At 45.0% G+C, this 14,254-nt stretch overlaps 1 protein-coding gene across 5 annotated transcripts in view; it reads right to left on the bottom strand.

The window, feature by feature from the left end:
- LOC107225599 (uncharacterized protein CG43427) overlaps positions 1 to 14,254 on the bottom strand; it is a 62,201-nt gene that overhangs the window by 15,734 nt on the left and 32,213 nt on the right. For 3 of the 5 annotated variants that reach the window (XM_015666122.2, XM_015666119.2, XM_015666123.2), the window contains exon 2: positions 874 to 1,081. In XM_015666122.2, coding sequence (XP_015521608.2) covers positions 874 to 921 — 48 coding nt within the window. In that variant the 5' untranslated portion in view covers positions 922 to 1,081. Of the gene's footprint in view, positions 1 to 873; positions 1,082 to 1,240; positions 1,434 to 2,253; positions 2,409 to 14,254 lie in introns of those variants that run through there. The other 2 variants (XM_046746057.1, XM_015666120.2) reach the window with 2 other exon arrangements.

The raw sequence follows: 14,254 nt of genomic DNA, 5'->3' as shown, positions 1-14,254 counted from the left end.
CCACCAGAAGCCTGAGTCTTCAAGGTTTTCCGATGTTTGAGAATTACCGAAAAAGTAACATCAACCGCACAGTGTATCTGTCATTAATATTTGAGAAGATGCATGTTCGGAATCAACGTTACGTACGTTGACCTTGCATCATCCGTTATATTCGTCGAGTAGGAAGTAAGAAAATATTATCCGCAGGGAAAGCCAAGCATACACATATTCGTTATCGTGAATATGTTTTCTACTGCAGTAGATCATGTCTACGTATTTCTATGTCAAACCGGAAACGGAACTACGCTTCAATCTGCCGCAGCGACACGCCGTTTCCACGAATTCTATTGTGCTAATGGTGAACTCGTTCGATTCTACTGTCCAAGCTACTCTTCCAGCCTTCGCGTGTTCTGATGTTATTTTTTTTTTTTTATTTTTAATTTTTTTTCAACTTTTTACCTCAATTTTTTACATCACAATTCAACAACAAAGCACCCACCTCGATTTAATCACCCGGCAATGAATGGATTGTTGAAACGATTTCGTAATCACGAGGGGACAAATTCTCGCGTGTCAAACGTATTTCAAAGTATAGACGAAAACAGATGTGGGACTAGATACAATTGTCTTCTGATTGAGAAGAAAAAACTGAGTGGATTTATACGAATGAAAGAAGTCCGCTTTTATTGTATTGAGCACTTAGCGGTCAGCAAATTAGATTAACTTTATTAGACCGGACACTCGAGTCTCGCAAGGCGTTTATTCCCTACGCAGTTATCCAGATCGGTACAGACTGCAGTAAGCTAACCTTGCATGCCCCCTGAACGATTGGTAATGCTTGTAGAATTATGATCAGATACGTTCGAGTAAAACATCAGAGACAATTAGCCTTACCATTTTATCGGTTCGCCGCTCCGAGGCGGCGGGTTGAGAGGCTGGCATCCTCGCGACTTACTCCTTGGATATTCCAACCTCCCGTCCTCCGAATTGGGAACGCTGAAACACCTGCAGCTTGAGGAACCCCGCACTACAGAGTTCTTGAGAGCCCCTCTTCAACGCGGCGCTCCCTGCACCAACAACGAATCCATCCTACGATCGGAATCTGTGAAAATAAAACGTATACATTTCAATCGTTGAATTGTACAGGGACATTATCTTTTCTATCCGCACAGTGTCAGCGGGGTCTGATTCCCCATTTTACAAACATTTTTTAGCAACTATTCAACAAATGAAATTTTACGAAATTTGCTGAGCCAATTACTTCTCTCGTTAACATTCCAAACGAATTAATATTTTTCAAAAATTGCGTTCCTGTTGTTATTTGTTTTCGCAGAGAAAACTAGCGCGATGTGATGAATTCGGTTGACACGCGCTACATCCGACCAATCTCCATCCAGACCGATAAGTCTGATCGGCTTATCGACATACTGTCGGGTGTTCTGTTTTTCTTCTGCTTGCAATATTATTATTCGAGAGTTATGCGTAGGAAAGAACAACTACCAGTTGTGTGTGTTTGATAGTTTGTTATGCCTGCAATTAAGCGGGAGTAGAACTTGTTATCCGTCCATCTGTAGACTTTGATCCGCTCCCCCTTTGACAAAAAACGAGTATCTCATCCGTAGTTGGTAAATTTTCCATTAATCAACAACGCATGGACAAAGATCGTAGCTCAAACGGAATGCAAATAACCGTATTGAGAAGTACAAATTTTATAAAATTTTCGTTAGGCACGAAGAGAAGACGTCAGTTGATGCATGTTATTGTTTCGCGTGACTGCAGCGTCTGTATTTCTGCTGGCTGCTTGAGGCCAAAAACCACAACCACGCCTATAATTTACAAATTTTATTGCAGGTCACTACATTCGCAGCAGCATCCGGTCCCCGAGCGTCTATTTTCGAACCAAAGCGTTTATTTGTTCGCGTGGTTGAGATTGGTAAAACGGAAGGGGAAAAAGTTGCCAAGGCTAAGTTGACTGCAAACTTGCACAGGGTCGAATCACGCCGTGCTAATGTTATTCCTAACGCCGACGAGTTCGAGCTCGACAAGTAACAGAAACGTCCGTAACAGCAATGGTCGAACTCGTTTATTTCCGATCAAAAATCAATCCGACTAACAGGACGTAACTTTTCATACACATTGCCGGCTACAGTAACACAAACAGCGGGCATTTGTACGATTTCTCGTTATTCACCGTATCTACCTACCGGGGCAATTATTGTAACAATCACGTATGCCTCGGGATGAGATTATTCGAAATAATTATGATCAGCTCACCTTTGATTGGATCACGTTAGGTAACACTCTTAACGTAGAACATATTTGTCAACAATTTTCAGATCCCCGTAGGCAGGTTGAGCAGGGAAATAACCAATGACTAATCAAGTGACGGGGGATAATATTGCGTTACGTGAAGTACTAGGTAAGCTTCAAGTCGAACTGCGAATGAGTACACAATTTGATTCAGTCTTATCAGCTGACAGTCTTTATATCTTACATGTTGGTATAAGATTTCTTATCAGCGCGTGATGTTAGACATCGAACGTTAGTACTGAATGTATAAGGAGACAAGCGTAATTTCAGATATTCAACATAAGCACTTCTGTTCTCTCAACCACATCATCGAGGTGCGAATGAAGGTGTGACCGATACATGCATCACTTAGAAGGTGAAGGGAAAATGCCTTCACTTGTGCTTCTTGAGTAGGCAATAGCGGCGACTTGCGAAGCTGTATTAGTGTGAAAAAGGATTGAATTGTGCACTACTAGGCTATCCTTGGGCCTCCGGGCTCAGAAGGCCACCATTGTTTCTTTGATAGATGCGAAACATTGTCAGTACGTACCCATAGTACATACTTAGCGTAGTAGTTCGCATACAATCTCTCTAGATCGCGGCGGAGCGGAGACAGAGAGCGAGAAACTGTCAAGTATTTTTGGTTGTATTCAACAACTACGATAAAGCCTGAAAAAGTACGTGCAAATTTGATATGCTTAGGTATGCAGGACTTGAGACGCTTTGGTCTTCTTCAAAGAATTAATTGCTCCACTGCCCGGTTGCGCCAAGGTGAGGCAGATTTTTGTAATCCGAGCCCTCCGAAGGGCCAATTTGTGTTTGCCCTTTGCCTGGTGTACCGAAACAGGAAGATAAGCTGCCACCAACAACGGAGGAGGAGAGTCCTAGTGCACGAAGGGGAATTCAGTGTTACAGACGTGCAAGTGGTCATTAGGAGAGGCGAGTGTGTCGTGGGAACGCCAGGCGGAAATTACCGCTTCAGACTCCAGACCCCGGATAGTGCCCCACGTAGTGTGAAGCTTTGGTCCGGCAGATTCTTCACCATTTATCGCATGATTGGTTACTTGTGGATCTTTGGATAACGAGAATACAAGCTTGGTAATTCCCGCGGGACTGAAACTCGATGAACATCGAATAATCACGATCACGCAAGCAGGTGATTGACAACTCGCCAACGACGGAAATGCTCGTTTCATATGCGGAGAATTTCACCGATAGTTCATCAAATTCTGAAAGATTTACCGTGGCCGCAGTTACGGAACATGTACATGTATCTGGTATAGTATCAACTAGAACTGAGCGTGTCACACTTTGGTACACATTGAGATCTTTCTGGGCAGGCATAAGTTAACAACAGCAGCAGATGCATCGTTTCAGTGTCTAGTCAACTGTGGAAACTATCAGATGGAAATTGCCGCTCGTAAAGATGATGGCTCAGTAACTGGAGCGAGTAATTTTGTTATTTGAATGACGAGTGTCTCGAGTCTGAGGGACTTGTCAGGCTCGATGATTCAACGATTTTGAATCGCACCACTGAACGAGGCTAAGCCCCTTCGCGTGCTACAGTGATACTTTTCGATTATCACCCTGACGTCCCGAAGTATCAGAGATTAAACCAAAACCTCACTCGCCAGTTGAATACGATAAACGGCTTTTGACCCACCCTGCACGGTAAGGCGAAACCCTTGAATTCCGCTAGAACATGCACGCCAGAGGATTGAAAGATGCTGAACGTTCTTCGACTAAAAGTTGATAGAGTTGGCAAAATGCAATTTGACTACGTTTCACAATACATAGAACCGCAGGATCGAGTCAACAGCGAAGTGCACGAAGTTGCTTGAGGCTTCCGTGCGGTAAGATTCCAGGTTGTTCTCTTACTTAAGATTGGAGGATTACGTGGGTTGCCAGTTAAGGCTTGTTACGAGCCGTTCAAAAGACGACAAGTCTTGATTAGAAGGCACCGACCTTCCTGCGCTCGCGACTGCGAACGGGTTTCGAAGTACTCGCTGCAGTCTACATCCCTTTTTTTATTATTCCTACGCCGTTTGAAAGAAAAAGGAAAGATAAAAAATGTTAGCAGAACTTGATCGAGAGGTTCGTCAGGTGAGGCCTCCCGTTAAGCGCGACGGTTTTCTTTATGCCGCAACAATGGTATCGTATCGTTGTTCGCTCACACCATAATCTCTCGTCAGTCAATCATAGCTGTATCATACCACTAGCTTACGGAGGTGCGTGATGGAGTTAAAACAGCTTGAAAAATCAAATCTCACGCGAAAAGTTACCGAATAGTCTCACAGTAAATACGAGGTGGCAAACCTTGCAGCCCCCAAAGCAGTTTGACCGGCTATTCAAATGAGGTACGAGAGTTTCACGTCAAATAGTCAAACGATTTTCGAGATAAGTTAACCGATTGACGAAGAGCCATTATTTATCATTTCATCGTCAGCATCCAAGCTTGCACAAAGCTCATTTCGTTTGATTTTTTATCCTAGAAGGTGGAATGATTATTTTAAATTATCGTTAGAGTAGCGTTTCCTTGAACGACAAGTTTCTCCTTCGTAACCTTACTTTTTGAACAAACCCTATGGTTGTTCGCAGCTGTCACTGGCATGCTGTGGATGCCGTAGTTCTTCGCTGCTCTGCAGGCAACCCAGGAATGCTCCGGCTGATCAGAGATTCCCGAGATAGTGGGATTCTGGGACCCTCGGCGCTTAAAAGCCTTTCCTACCTCGGATGAAAAAATCCCACAACATAATCCTGCGCTGCTGCATCTATTTACAGAACTGTTGTTCTAACTGTATTCCACCACCCGGTGTTGAATAATATCATGCAACATTCACATACCGTATCACATTTTCGTCCCTCATACTCCGGTAAATAGGTATACTCGAAGGTGAACAATATGTGGAATACATACTACGACGACGCATAGCTCGACATATTATTATTAGGAAATGGCTTTGAAAAACTGACACGATGACATCTGTTTTGTTCTACATCTTGCAGCGTAGATATAGATCGTTGGTATAAGAGTTCTCAAGTCTCCAGGTGCAGGGGACAAGTGCAGCAGCAGTTCGATATGTCTCTACCGTTAACTTTCAGAATTAGATTTCCTCTGTACAGTTATAAGCTGGATACCGATTTCACGGAAAACACTTTACCAGCCGCGTAAAAATATAGCGTAAATATACTTCGGAAGGCAGTTTAAAGACCGCGTTGAGATCATCACGCGAAATTTCACGTTCAACGTCAACAGGCCTGCAATTATGTCAGTTACCATCAGCTGGGCTCATAAGTCTTAGCTGGTCGAAGCATTTGTCTTCCCGCGGAACCGCAGTTCGCCACAGCTCCGATCATTAAATTCGATCCGAACTACGCTGCGTCGAAGAATTGAGAAAAGAATAAAAATACAGTAGCATACGGGTGATACTCGAATCCCGCAGAGTGCAGAAATTTGATCCACTTTGCGTTCAGGGTCACCGAAATGATCAGAGAAAAAAAGACCACCTCGTGCACTTGGGCAATTTCGAATTGTAAAACGGTAAGACTTTGTCCAAGGTATTCGGGCGATATCGATCAGTGCGTGGGCGATAAGGGAAGAGAAGGACGAAACAACGAACGGCACTCCTTGAGCACTACGCGCAAACTCCAACTTATCTCATTCATTATCTCATGCTCGAAAAGAATATTTGACCAATTTGTTCCTGCGGCAGGGAAAACGTGTCGGTCATCTTCCTCCTCGGGGACGGCTTGACGTTCCGAAGTTCGAATGGCACTACATCCGGACAAGCGGATCGTAAAACGGGCGTGCCCAGCATTCTGGGAGTTTTATGGAACGTATATGTGTGCATAAAGTTGTGCCGCTTGGTAAAATTACGAGCGAGCAGGGCCTTGCGTAGGGTGCATACATAACCGAAGTAGGAAGCTTGGTAGTCCGAGGAACTGTGACCTCGGAGGATTTTATACGCTTATAGGTAATAAAAGAAAGCGTATTAAGTAGTCCCCGGGGTTCTCGCAAGTCCGCGGGAGCAGAGCTTGTCATTCCGAAACCATTACCATACCTGCATGCACGTGTGTTATCTGTAAAGTGGAGACGGCTTTGCCCGTCTCCGTTGTATACGTATACTTGGGTGACTTGGACCATAAATTATCTCAACGACATGGACCCCCTCGAAAATAACTACCTAACAAACTTCGACACAGAGATGCCCACTTGGATCGAGAGTAACTGTAATTCACGTTGATCGAGTAAGGGATACCGGGGCTGATTAATGCGATTCGCGAGGTGCACACGAGCTTTGTTTTACGTCACAGCTTACCGAAATACTCGATTCGGCAAGTAGGTCAAAAGTACGTGTCGCCACAAAGCCAATTACCGCTGCAGTGCGTAAGGAAAAAGACTTGTGCAATGGTTCAAGAAGGAGAGTTACCGTAATTTGAAAGTTCACTGCAGCTAAGACCGCAGGTCGGTTGTTTACAATGCGTGCGAGTCACGCTGAGTTCTGCTCGATTACGGAAGAATCCGTTATAGAGAAAATACACTACGCGTTTAATTTCGCCAAAGGGGCAAGCGGGGACAAGAATTGTCGAACAATCGATCAAGAGGACGCTGGTTGACTTTGAACAAAGAAAGTTCAAGCGGATCCTTTTATTCCAACTTTACTACCTTCGTTGTACTCTTTCTTACCACTCATTGTCAGAGTTCCTAACCGTTTTGCGGTAAGAAACACGACGAGAGCAATTCTGGAGTGGGGACCACGGTAGCAGGTTACCATACCATGCGAATAAAAGACCGAGTTCAGTGTTAATACTGCTGAATAACACGCAGGACTCAATACCAGGATAGCTTCAAAGACCGATCAATAACCAATACCCAGACTTGGGGGGAGAGAAGAACCCCATCGGTATGTTGCCACGAATAGAAGTATAATCGATCTCTGCCCGCCGTCTTTTTCCCCTTTCTCCGTTGCAGTGTCAATCATCGGGTGAATATCCCGAGACGGGATCCTGTAACTTAGAAGAAAGCGTGAAAATCCCGGATCTCTCGCACAGCTATCGAACGAAACGTGAGATGTAGGACGACGCGTAGACCCATGGTGTGGAAGGCCGAAGAGAATTCGGTTCAAATGAGTATGCAAATGGGAAGAAAAAGTCAAAAATACCTAAAAATAACTGAATCGACGCTAAAACAGATTCTGCGACAAGCCCCGTCGTCACGTCTCACGATCAGATGGACATCCCTTGCTTCTTGAATACCTATACAAGCATCAGCAGCAGACGCACGTGGACAGTTATTAAAAGTACGGAGTCAAGGTGTCTGCCGCGGCGGCGTCTAACAATAAGAAGTCCGAAGGCATGCGCGAGCCACGATCTCCTTCGAGTCTTGGGGACTTGCGCTGTGGCTAGGTCGCGGTCAGGGCGATGCCCTCGGAGACGTGCTCCATCCTCCACCCCCCCCCCCCCCCCCCCCGCCCCTCACGTCTCTCCGTCTCATCGTCCTTTCCGCGCGGCATGTCCCAGTGTCGAGAACCGGGACCCAGGAGTGCAGGACCACTCGGGCGTAGGTACAGCTTCGAGGAAGTCGGAACGACGGCGTATACGAGGATTACGGAGCCAAGCGAACGCCATGGGAGGAGGACCGTCTCTCCCTCCGCATGTTTTTATCAACGTTTTACTCGGAGGTTGTTATTCCCGCTGTATCAGAGCGTGTACGTACCGTTGCATTCTCCGCACTCTCAACGTTTTGCGCCTCTTTCCATCTCCCTGAAATCACGATCAGTTGGAATCCCAACTGAATCCTACCACTCATTTTTCTCATACAATTGTTTAATCGAGCTTTTACGGGGGCAATTCAGGAGTACGTTACATCGGCAGCGTACCTCGTCACGTTTTCGGGTACGTTTGAATGAAATATTGGTTACCTAACCTTGCGCTCTCCACCGAAATGACACATCGTATAGTCACGATTTTTCTTCAAGATTGAATATTGAAAAATATTTCAACGAAAAATACTGACAACAAGATTCGTCTGCGTTACTGCTATAAACAGTAAGTGTGAGATTTGCACCTCTGTTCATTCGGCACGTCTAACAATAAGATGGCTTCACACAAAGAGAATCTATAATAATAATAAAATCAATGCGAGGGAGACAAGATCTCACGGGAATCGCGTATGTATATCTCATTTCTTATCCTTCTCTGTCTGGATGGATAACCAACATATTCCATTCGCCACTGCAGCGTGTTTATAGTTTATACGAGCAATTTATGATCATTACGCTCGACCGCAAAGTACGAGATATACTATAATTATAAGTACCTATACGCTATAAGATCCTATAGGTACGCTATAGATTTCCGACCCTCTACCCCGTGTTCGTAATAGCGATGAAGCGTTGACGAAACTTCTGGAAAGAGAACTGTCGCCCGTAAATATCATTTCACAAGTATTGTCCGTCAATTCTGGCAGTCCGCGATTACAGCTCACGATCTTTCTTCGAACGGAGCTGTGAGAAAGCAGCGAAGACACTTTCTTTTTCTCTCACGTAAGACTGAAAAATAGAGCAATTCTCCTCTCGTTCCTCGAGGTCATGCCGACTGACCTGTAGGACCACCGTGAATATGATTTTTCTCGTCAATTGTAAGGCACAGTTTCGGGGAAAATCGAGAACCATGCCAGACGATGTTCGCGTCCCATAGGCAGGATCCTAGCCCTGACATTAGCATCGTAAAGCTTCGGTGAGACGGGATCCAGACTTATACTCGGTAGTCGTAAAGCCGCTGGAAATCTCATGGGCTGAGATAATCGCCCCAGAGGTACGAAAATATCTACGAACCCTTCGCGCCGGTGTATTTCGAGCCCCGGGCGTCCCCGATGCGCCGGGAGTATGTAAACACGTGCCAGCCACATGGTGTCGGGGTAAGGCATTTCACTTCCAGCGTTATACCGGACCTTGAACACGTGTGTTCTTCACCAAAAGCCAAAAGGCGAAGGCTGGTGCCCCGTTAAAAGGGGGCAAGTTGATTGGCGCTGGCAGAGGCAGCCGCTCCTCGGATTGTGTATCAAATCTGGTAATGGAAAGCTCTGAGATCACGGAATGTTCCAAGCTTTTTTCTACTCCTACCCGATACCTCGCAGAGACGAGATGAATGTACATTTTTATCACACGTGTGTAAAAAGTGGCGCTATGCGTACACTGAGAAAAATTTCGTTTGTCACAGTAACTAGAAAAATTGAGTAAAACGGGTATCGTTGAAAAACTGTTTGAATATTGTTGGTATTACCGAAAAACGAGGTACTCGTAACCATTTTGCGCTATCGTCGATCCTTTTTTGGTAATTGCAACGCAAAATCAGTCTCTTCGGTTTACTCTACTTCTTTAGTTAAATAAGGGTTTAACATCAATTTATTGTTGCACAAGCATTAAATTTTCGCAACGGTTGCAAGAAAATGTAGCAACAGTGATCGTAATGAGAAAGAACAGTAACGTATACTAGACTTTCTGGTAACGGCTACAAAAGTAATTTTTATTTTGTACCTAGAACTATATTTTTCGATGGCGGTAAAAAATGCAAATAGTTAAGGAATGAGCGGTAACCGGAATTAAAAGTTTCCCTCGGTGTAGCAGTTTAGCTGGACGAAAGTGGCCAATTTCATTTCGATGAATTGTAAAGTTATATTTGCGCATGCACAGGTCACGATTGTTTGACTTTCGTCCTTGGGGAGAAGAAATTGGCCACTCGCGTTCCGCAAAACTGCCACGCGGAGTCCTATCGCTTTTCGATCGCTTGTTATAAAAACTATCGTGTGTAAATCGTGCCAAAATTTGGCTACCGCAGCTCGTGTGATTGCCAACTTTTGTCCCACGTCACACAATATACTGTTGCATAGAAACTATAATTGAAAATGGATGGTGAATATTTGAAAAGGATTCACCGGAGCTTGGCGGCACTATTTCACCACTGCAGGCGGTCCGGTCCATTAGCAATACTCGCTGGAATTCCCCGGACTGATCGTAAATTTTCTTATGACATTATCTAGCGAGTGTGCAGGTTACGGGCGCGTTAATGCGTTAGACATCCTCCGGATACTCGATACAGGCAGGTATTGCGGCTCTTTCTCATTGTATACCCAAATAAGAAATCTAAAAATTTCCACTCTCCGTGCGTCGGTCGAAACCGTGACAAAGCTAACAGAAATTTCGTCTCCCCTGCCCCTTATGCAGTGAACATTATTATTCACGTACCTATCAATAAGTTGAAAAGTTGCCTTGACGAAAAAAGGTCGGCGCAGAACGGATTGTGGACAGAAAAACGGTTAGGCGTACGCCGCTTTACCCGCGTTTCACAACGGTAGGTACACGTAATATGATACACGAATATGTGTAGCAGCGTAAGAAGGCGAGTTATTGCAAGGCGGCAACATTCCTGAATTTCGTAATACTAGGCAAACACACGATACCCCGCCAAGTTTCTACGTATGAATGTATGGAAATTGTGGGGAGCAGCTCGTATAATCGGAATATATTATGCGGAATGTATGTCGGAAACGTCCGAAGCCGGTCAAACGTTGATATTCATTTAAACAACCTCCTATACGGCGAAAATTTTTATACGTATACGGCATGGCCAAAGATCAAGTATTAAGGCGAAAAAAGTGGGCAACAAAAGCGATTACTCCCGTACACGTTATACGTCTCGGCTGTTGACGCGGCGCTCGGTGCAGCAGATTTCGGTTCCCTGTCTGCCAAAGGCTAGCCGAAAATATTTTATGCCTCGACATGTTTTTTTTTTTTTTTCTTCTTAATTTTGTTGACTTTTTTTCCAACTCATTTCTTTTTTTCCTCATTTTCATGCTGTAGCTAATTAGATGAGATCTGAACGACCGCCAACATTCCTTGAATAATTCAATTTGATTAGAACTACACACGTCTTCCGCGGCCTTGATCCCAAATAAACCAATCAAATGTTAATAACACTGATCATTTTGATATACGATGCGTAAATTTTTTGGGGAAAGAGAAAGAAACGTTGATGATTTTCTTACCTCCGTCGTCTCGGCCGAAGGATAACGACTGGCAGGAGGTAAGGTCATGATTGTGCAATGAATTTGATGAGGGGAATGAAAGTAAGGAAATTTTAACCCACGAAAATAACGTTCACCGACAGGGCGTTATTACAGCAAGTTGATTATTATGCAACGGCAAAAGAAGGAGAGCTCGAGCGCGTTGTACCAGTTAATTCTATCATGATCATATTCGTACTGTACATAAATTATTTGTTAACGAAAAATTTCTGTACAATTGATTTGCACATAGCTCTAATACCTACGCAATACCAGTTCGAACTGTTGGATAGAAAATCGACACGGTCGATTTATTTATTTTAGAACGAAATTGAAAAACGTTCTCTACGTGTCCACCAACTTCACAAAATATTGCTTTGGACTTATTTCACAAAATATACGTATAGATTCTGATGATTTCAATGTGCTGGAACCGAGTGTAAAATCTGTCCCTTGATCCGATGGGAAATCGATTGAGAAACAGATTTTTTTTTCGGCTTCCTAGACCGAACGACGAGTTTCGAAAAATATTCGCATCGGTTGCTGACAGGTGAAACAGATCGAAACGCAACGATACGTAACACCCAACAAAAGTTCTGCTCTGTTTCAATGACGCCGAAGCTAGCCAACCGAGCTGTTCACTTTCCAGGGACGAATCAAGGTCCGGGGCCCCGAGCGAAACTTTTTTACACCGGCTCGAAATACCTCGTATATATTGAAAAAATATCTCGACGTGTTGCGAAAATTGTTCAAGCGATATTATACCGAAGGGCGCCGTGTGCGGAATATTTCCTTGCGCATACTGAAGGGATATTTTTTAAGATGTAAAGAAGTCTTTTGTTCGTTCCTCGAACAGATAGGAACAACAGAGTTTTGTTACACCTTGTCTTCTGCCGAATGCAGTTAACGAAACTGAATTAGCACCGCTTAACCGGGAAGACAGACTGCTACAGCTTGCTGATAATCTTTCCCCATAATTTTACGATTTCGCATCTTTCGAGACTGTCCTGTACATCGGTAGGAGCTTTTAGACTCGGCAGTGGTAAGATTCAGTAGTTGAACGTACCCAGCGCAATCAATCGCAACATTGCGATAATTACGTGTGAAAGAATAAACTTGTATGTATTGTTATATTTATCAAATATAGCGATACAACGGGGCGAAAGAAACGTTTCGTTAATTCAAATAAATGTGGTTTCGCTTAATAATACAAATTTTTGTATCGACCTCTCTTTTGTCGAATCACATAATATTTCTTTGAATCGTGAATACATTTTTGCCACGATATCTAATGATCACCATACGTGGCGTATTCACCGAATCCTTCCTCCGTGTACGGACACCCCCAAAAGCTCAACCTTGCTTCGCTACCGTTCCGGATCAAATTTGCCGTAGAATTTCGTAATCATGGTCCGCGACCGCGATTGCGGAATGTCAGCGCGGTAATCGCTCGCCAAATATGATACTCTGTTAGGCCGAGGAGCTGCACGAGCACCTTAGATGAAAGCAACTTATAGCTCGGCAGTTAAACCGGGATGTGTGCAGGTACGAAGGCTGCAAGTAAAATATTTGCAACAATTTTATGCACTTGTAATTGCGGGCCGTTAAAAACAATCACTGTTATCCCTGCGCGTGCTAAGGTGTCTATGGTGGTGCCGGTGGTGCGTTGCAATACCATCAGACGGGCATAAAATACGTCGCGTTGGGCAACGGGCAATTACAGGTACCTTATCCGTACCTTATCCCTACACGCGGTTACAGCTGATTGAATTTATTTACACTCGCGCAACGTTTGACGACCAAACGACGTCGCGGTTGTATAAATTAACTCCTGAAGAGACTCCCTCGTCCCGCAGCCGGTTCGTCCTATTTTTCTCGTCAGCCAGGCACCGTATAGGTGCGCGTACTTTGGCGTCACCACCACACTTCCCGGACTCGATTTATCTCTACACCTACGTTGCGGGGGCCACAAAATTCCGCGTCGCTGCGATCTCTTAACGGCCTTGTTCGATGGACCAAAAACCACCGCGGCTTAACTACAGTTCATCGTCGTCTGCATCCGATGCAGCCGCGCTGAAGAAGAAAGGAAGAAAGGAAGGAACGACCTCGTCCTATAAACGGCACTAAACCTCGACAGCTCAACCTACGCTTTGCCCGGAGCGGGCAGCTGCGGCGGTTGAGAGTAAATTTTTCGCAAAGTACACGCTTTGGCTCTACGCGCCCGTATCTCTTCAGCATCCGTGTCCGAGATACGATGTACCCATGGATGCTGACACGGAGAGGATACCTACAAGAGAGGGTAGAAGGCCCGGACTCGTCGTCGATGCCGGTGATGTTGACGTTGACTCGACCGTTTGCATTGTTTGGGGTCATTCGCCTCTTCGAGGCGATACCTACATACGAGTCGGATGCATTTATGCATTAGCCCCCTTCGGCTGCACGATGCCGCCGCCGCCGCACCGAGGAGAGTAATAAAGTTTCATCGGAATAAATAACCCATGCACAAGGTTCAACCGCACCTCACGATGGAGGTTAGAGGGGCGCTACTCTTATTCTCTGCTCCGTCGTGACGCATCGCTCGCTCTGCTCCTTCGCGGAGAGTCTGATCCTTGAACCCGGTCCGTGTGTGGTTGATAATGAAAGTAGGTAGGTATGCATAGCTCTACGCGTTCGTCGGCCTCTCTATAATGCCCACACAGCCGCCGTGCGATGCGACGTCCTTGCGGCAGCTCAGCTGCAGCTCGAGATGCACAAGGTATGCGTATTATGTATTGGGCCGGGATGTGTACCTACACAGGAAACGGGGCGTCGAACTCTTCTCAAAGTGGTATTTCTATATCCTCCAATATACCCACCCTACCCGAGGTCTGCGTGTGGGAGAAGTGAAAATGTAATTACAACTTGAGCAAATGCGACGGGTTG

Source organism: Neodiprion lecontei, chromosome 7, assembly GCF_021901455.1.
Source record: "Neodiprion lecontei isolate iyNeoLeco1 chromosome 7, iyNeoLeco1.1, whole genome shotgun sequence".
NCBI classification, from domain to species: Eukaryota; Metazoa; Arthropoda; class Insecta; order Hymenoptera; family Diprionidae; genus Neodiprion; species Neodiprion lecontei.
This window is presented reverse-complemented; position numbering and strand designations above follow the sequence as displayed.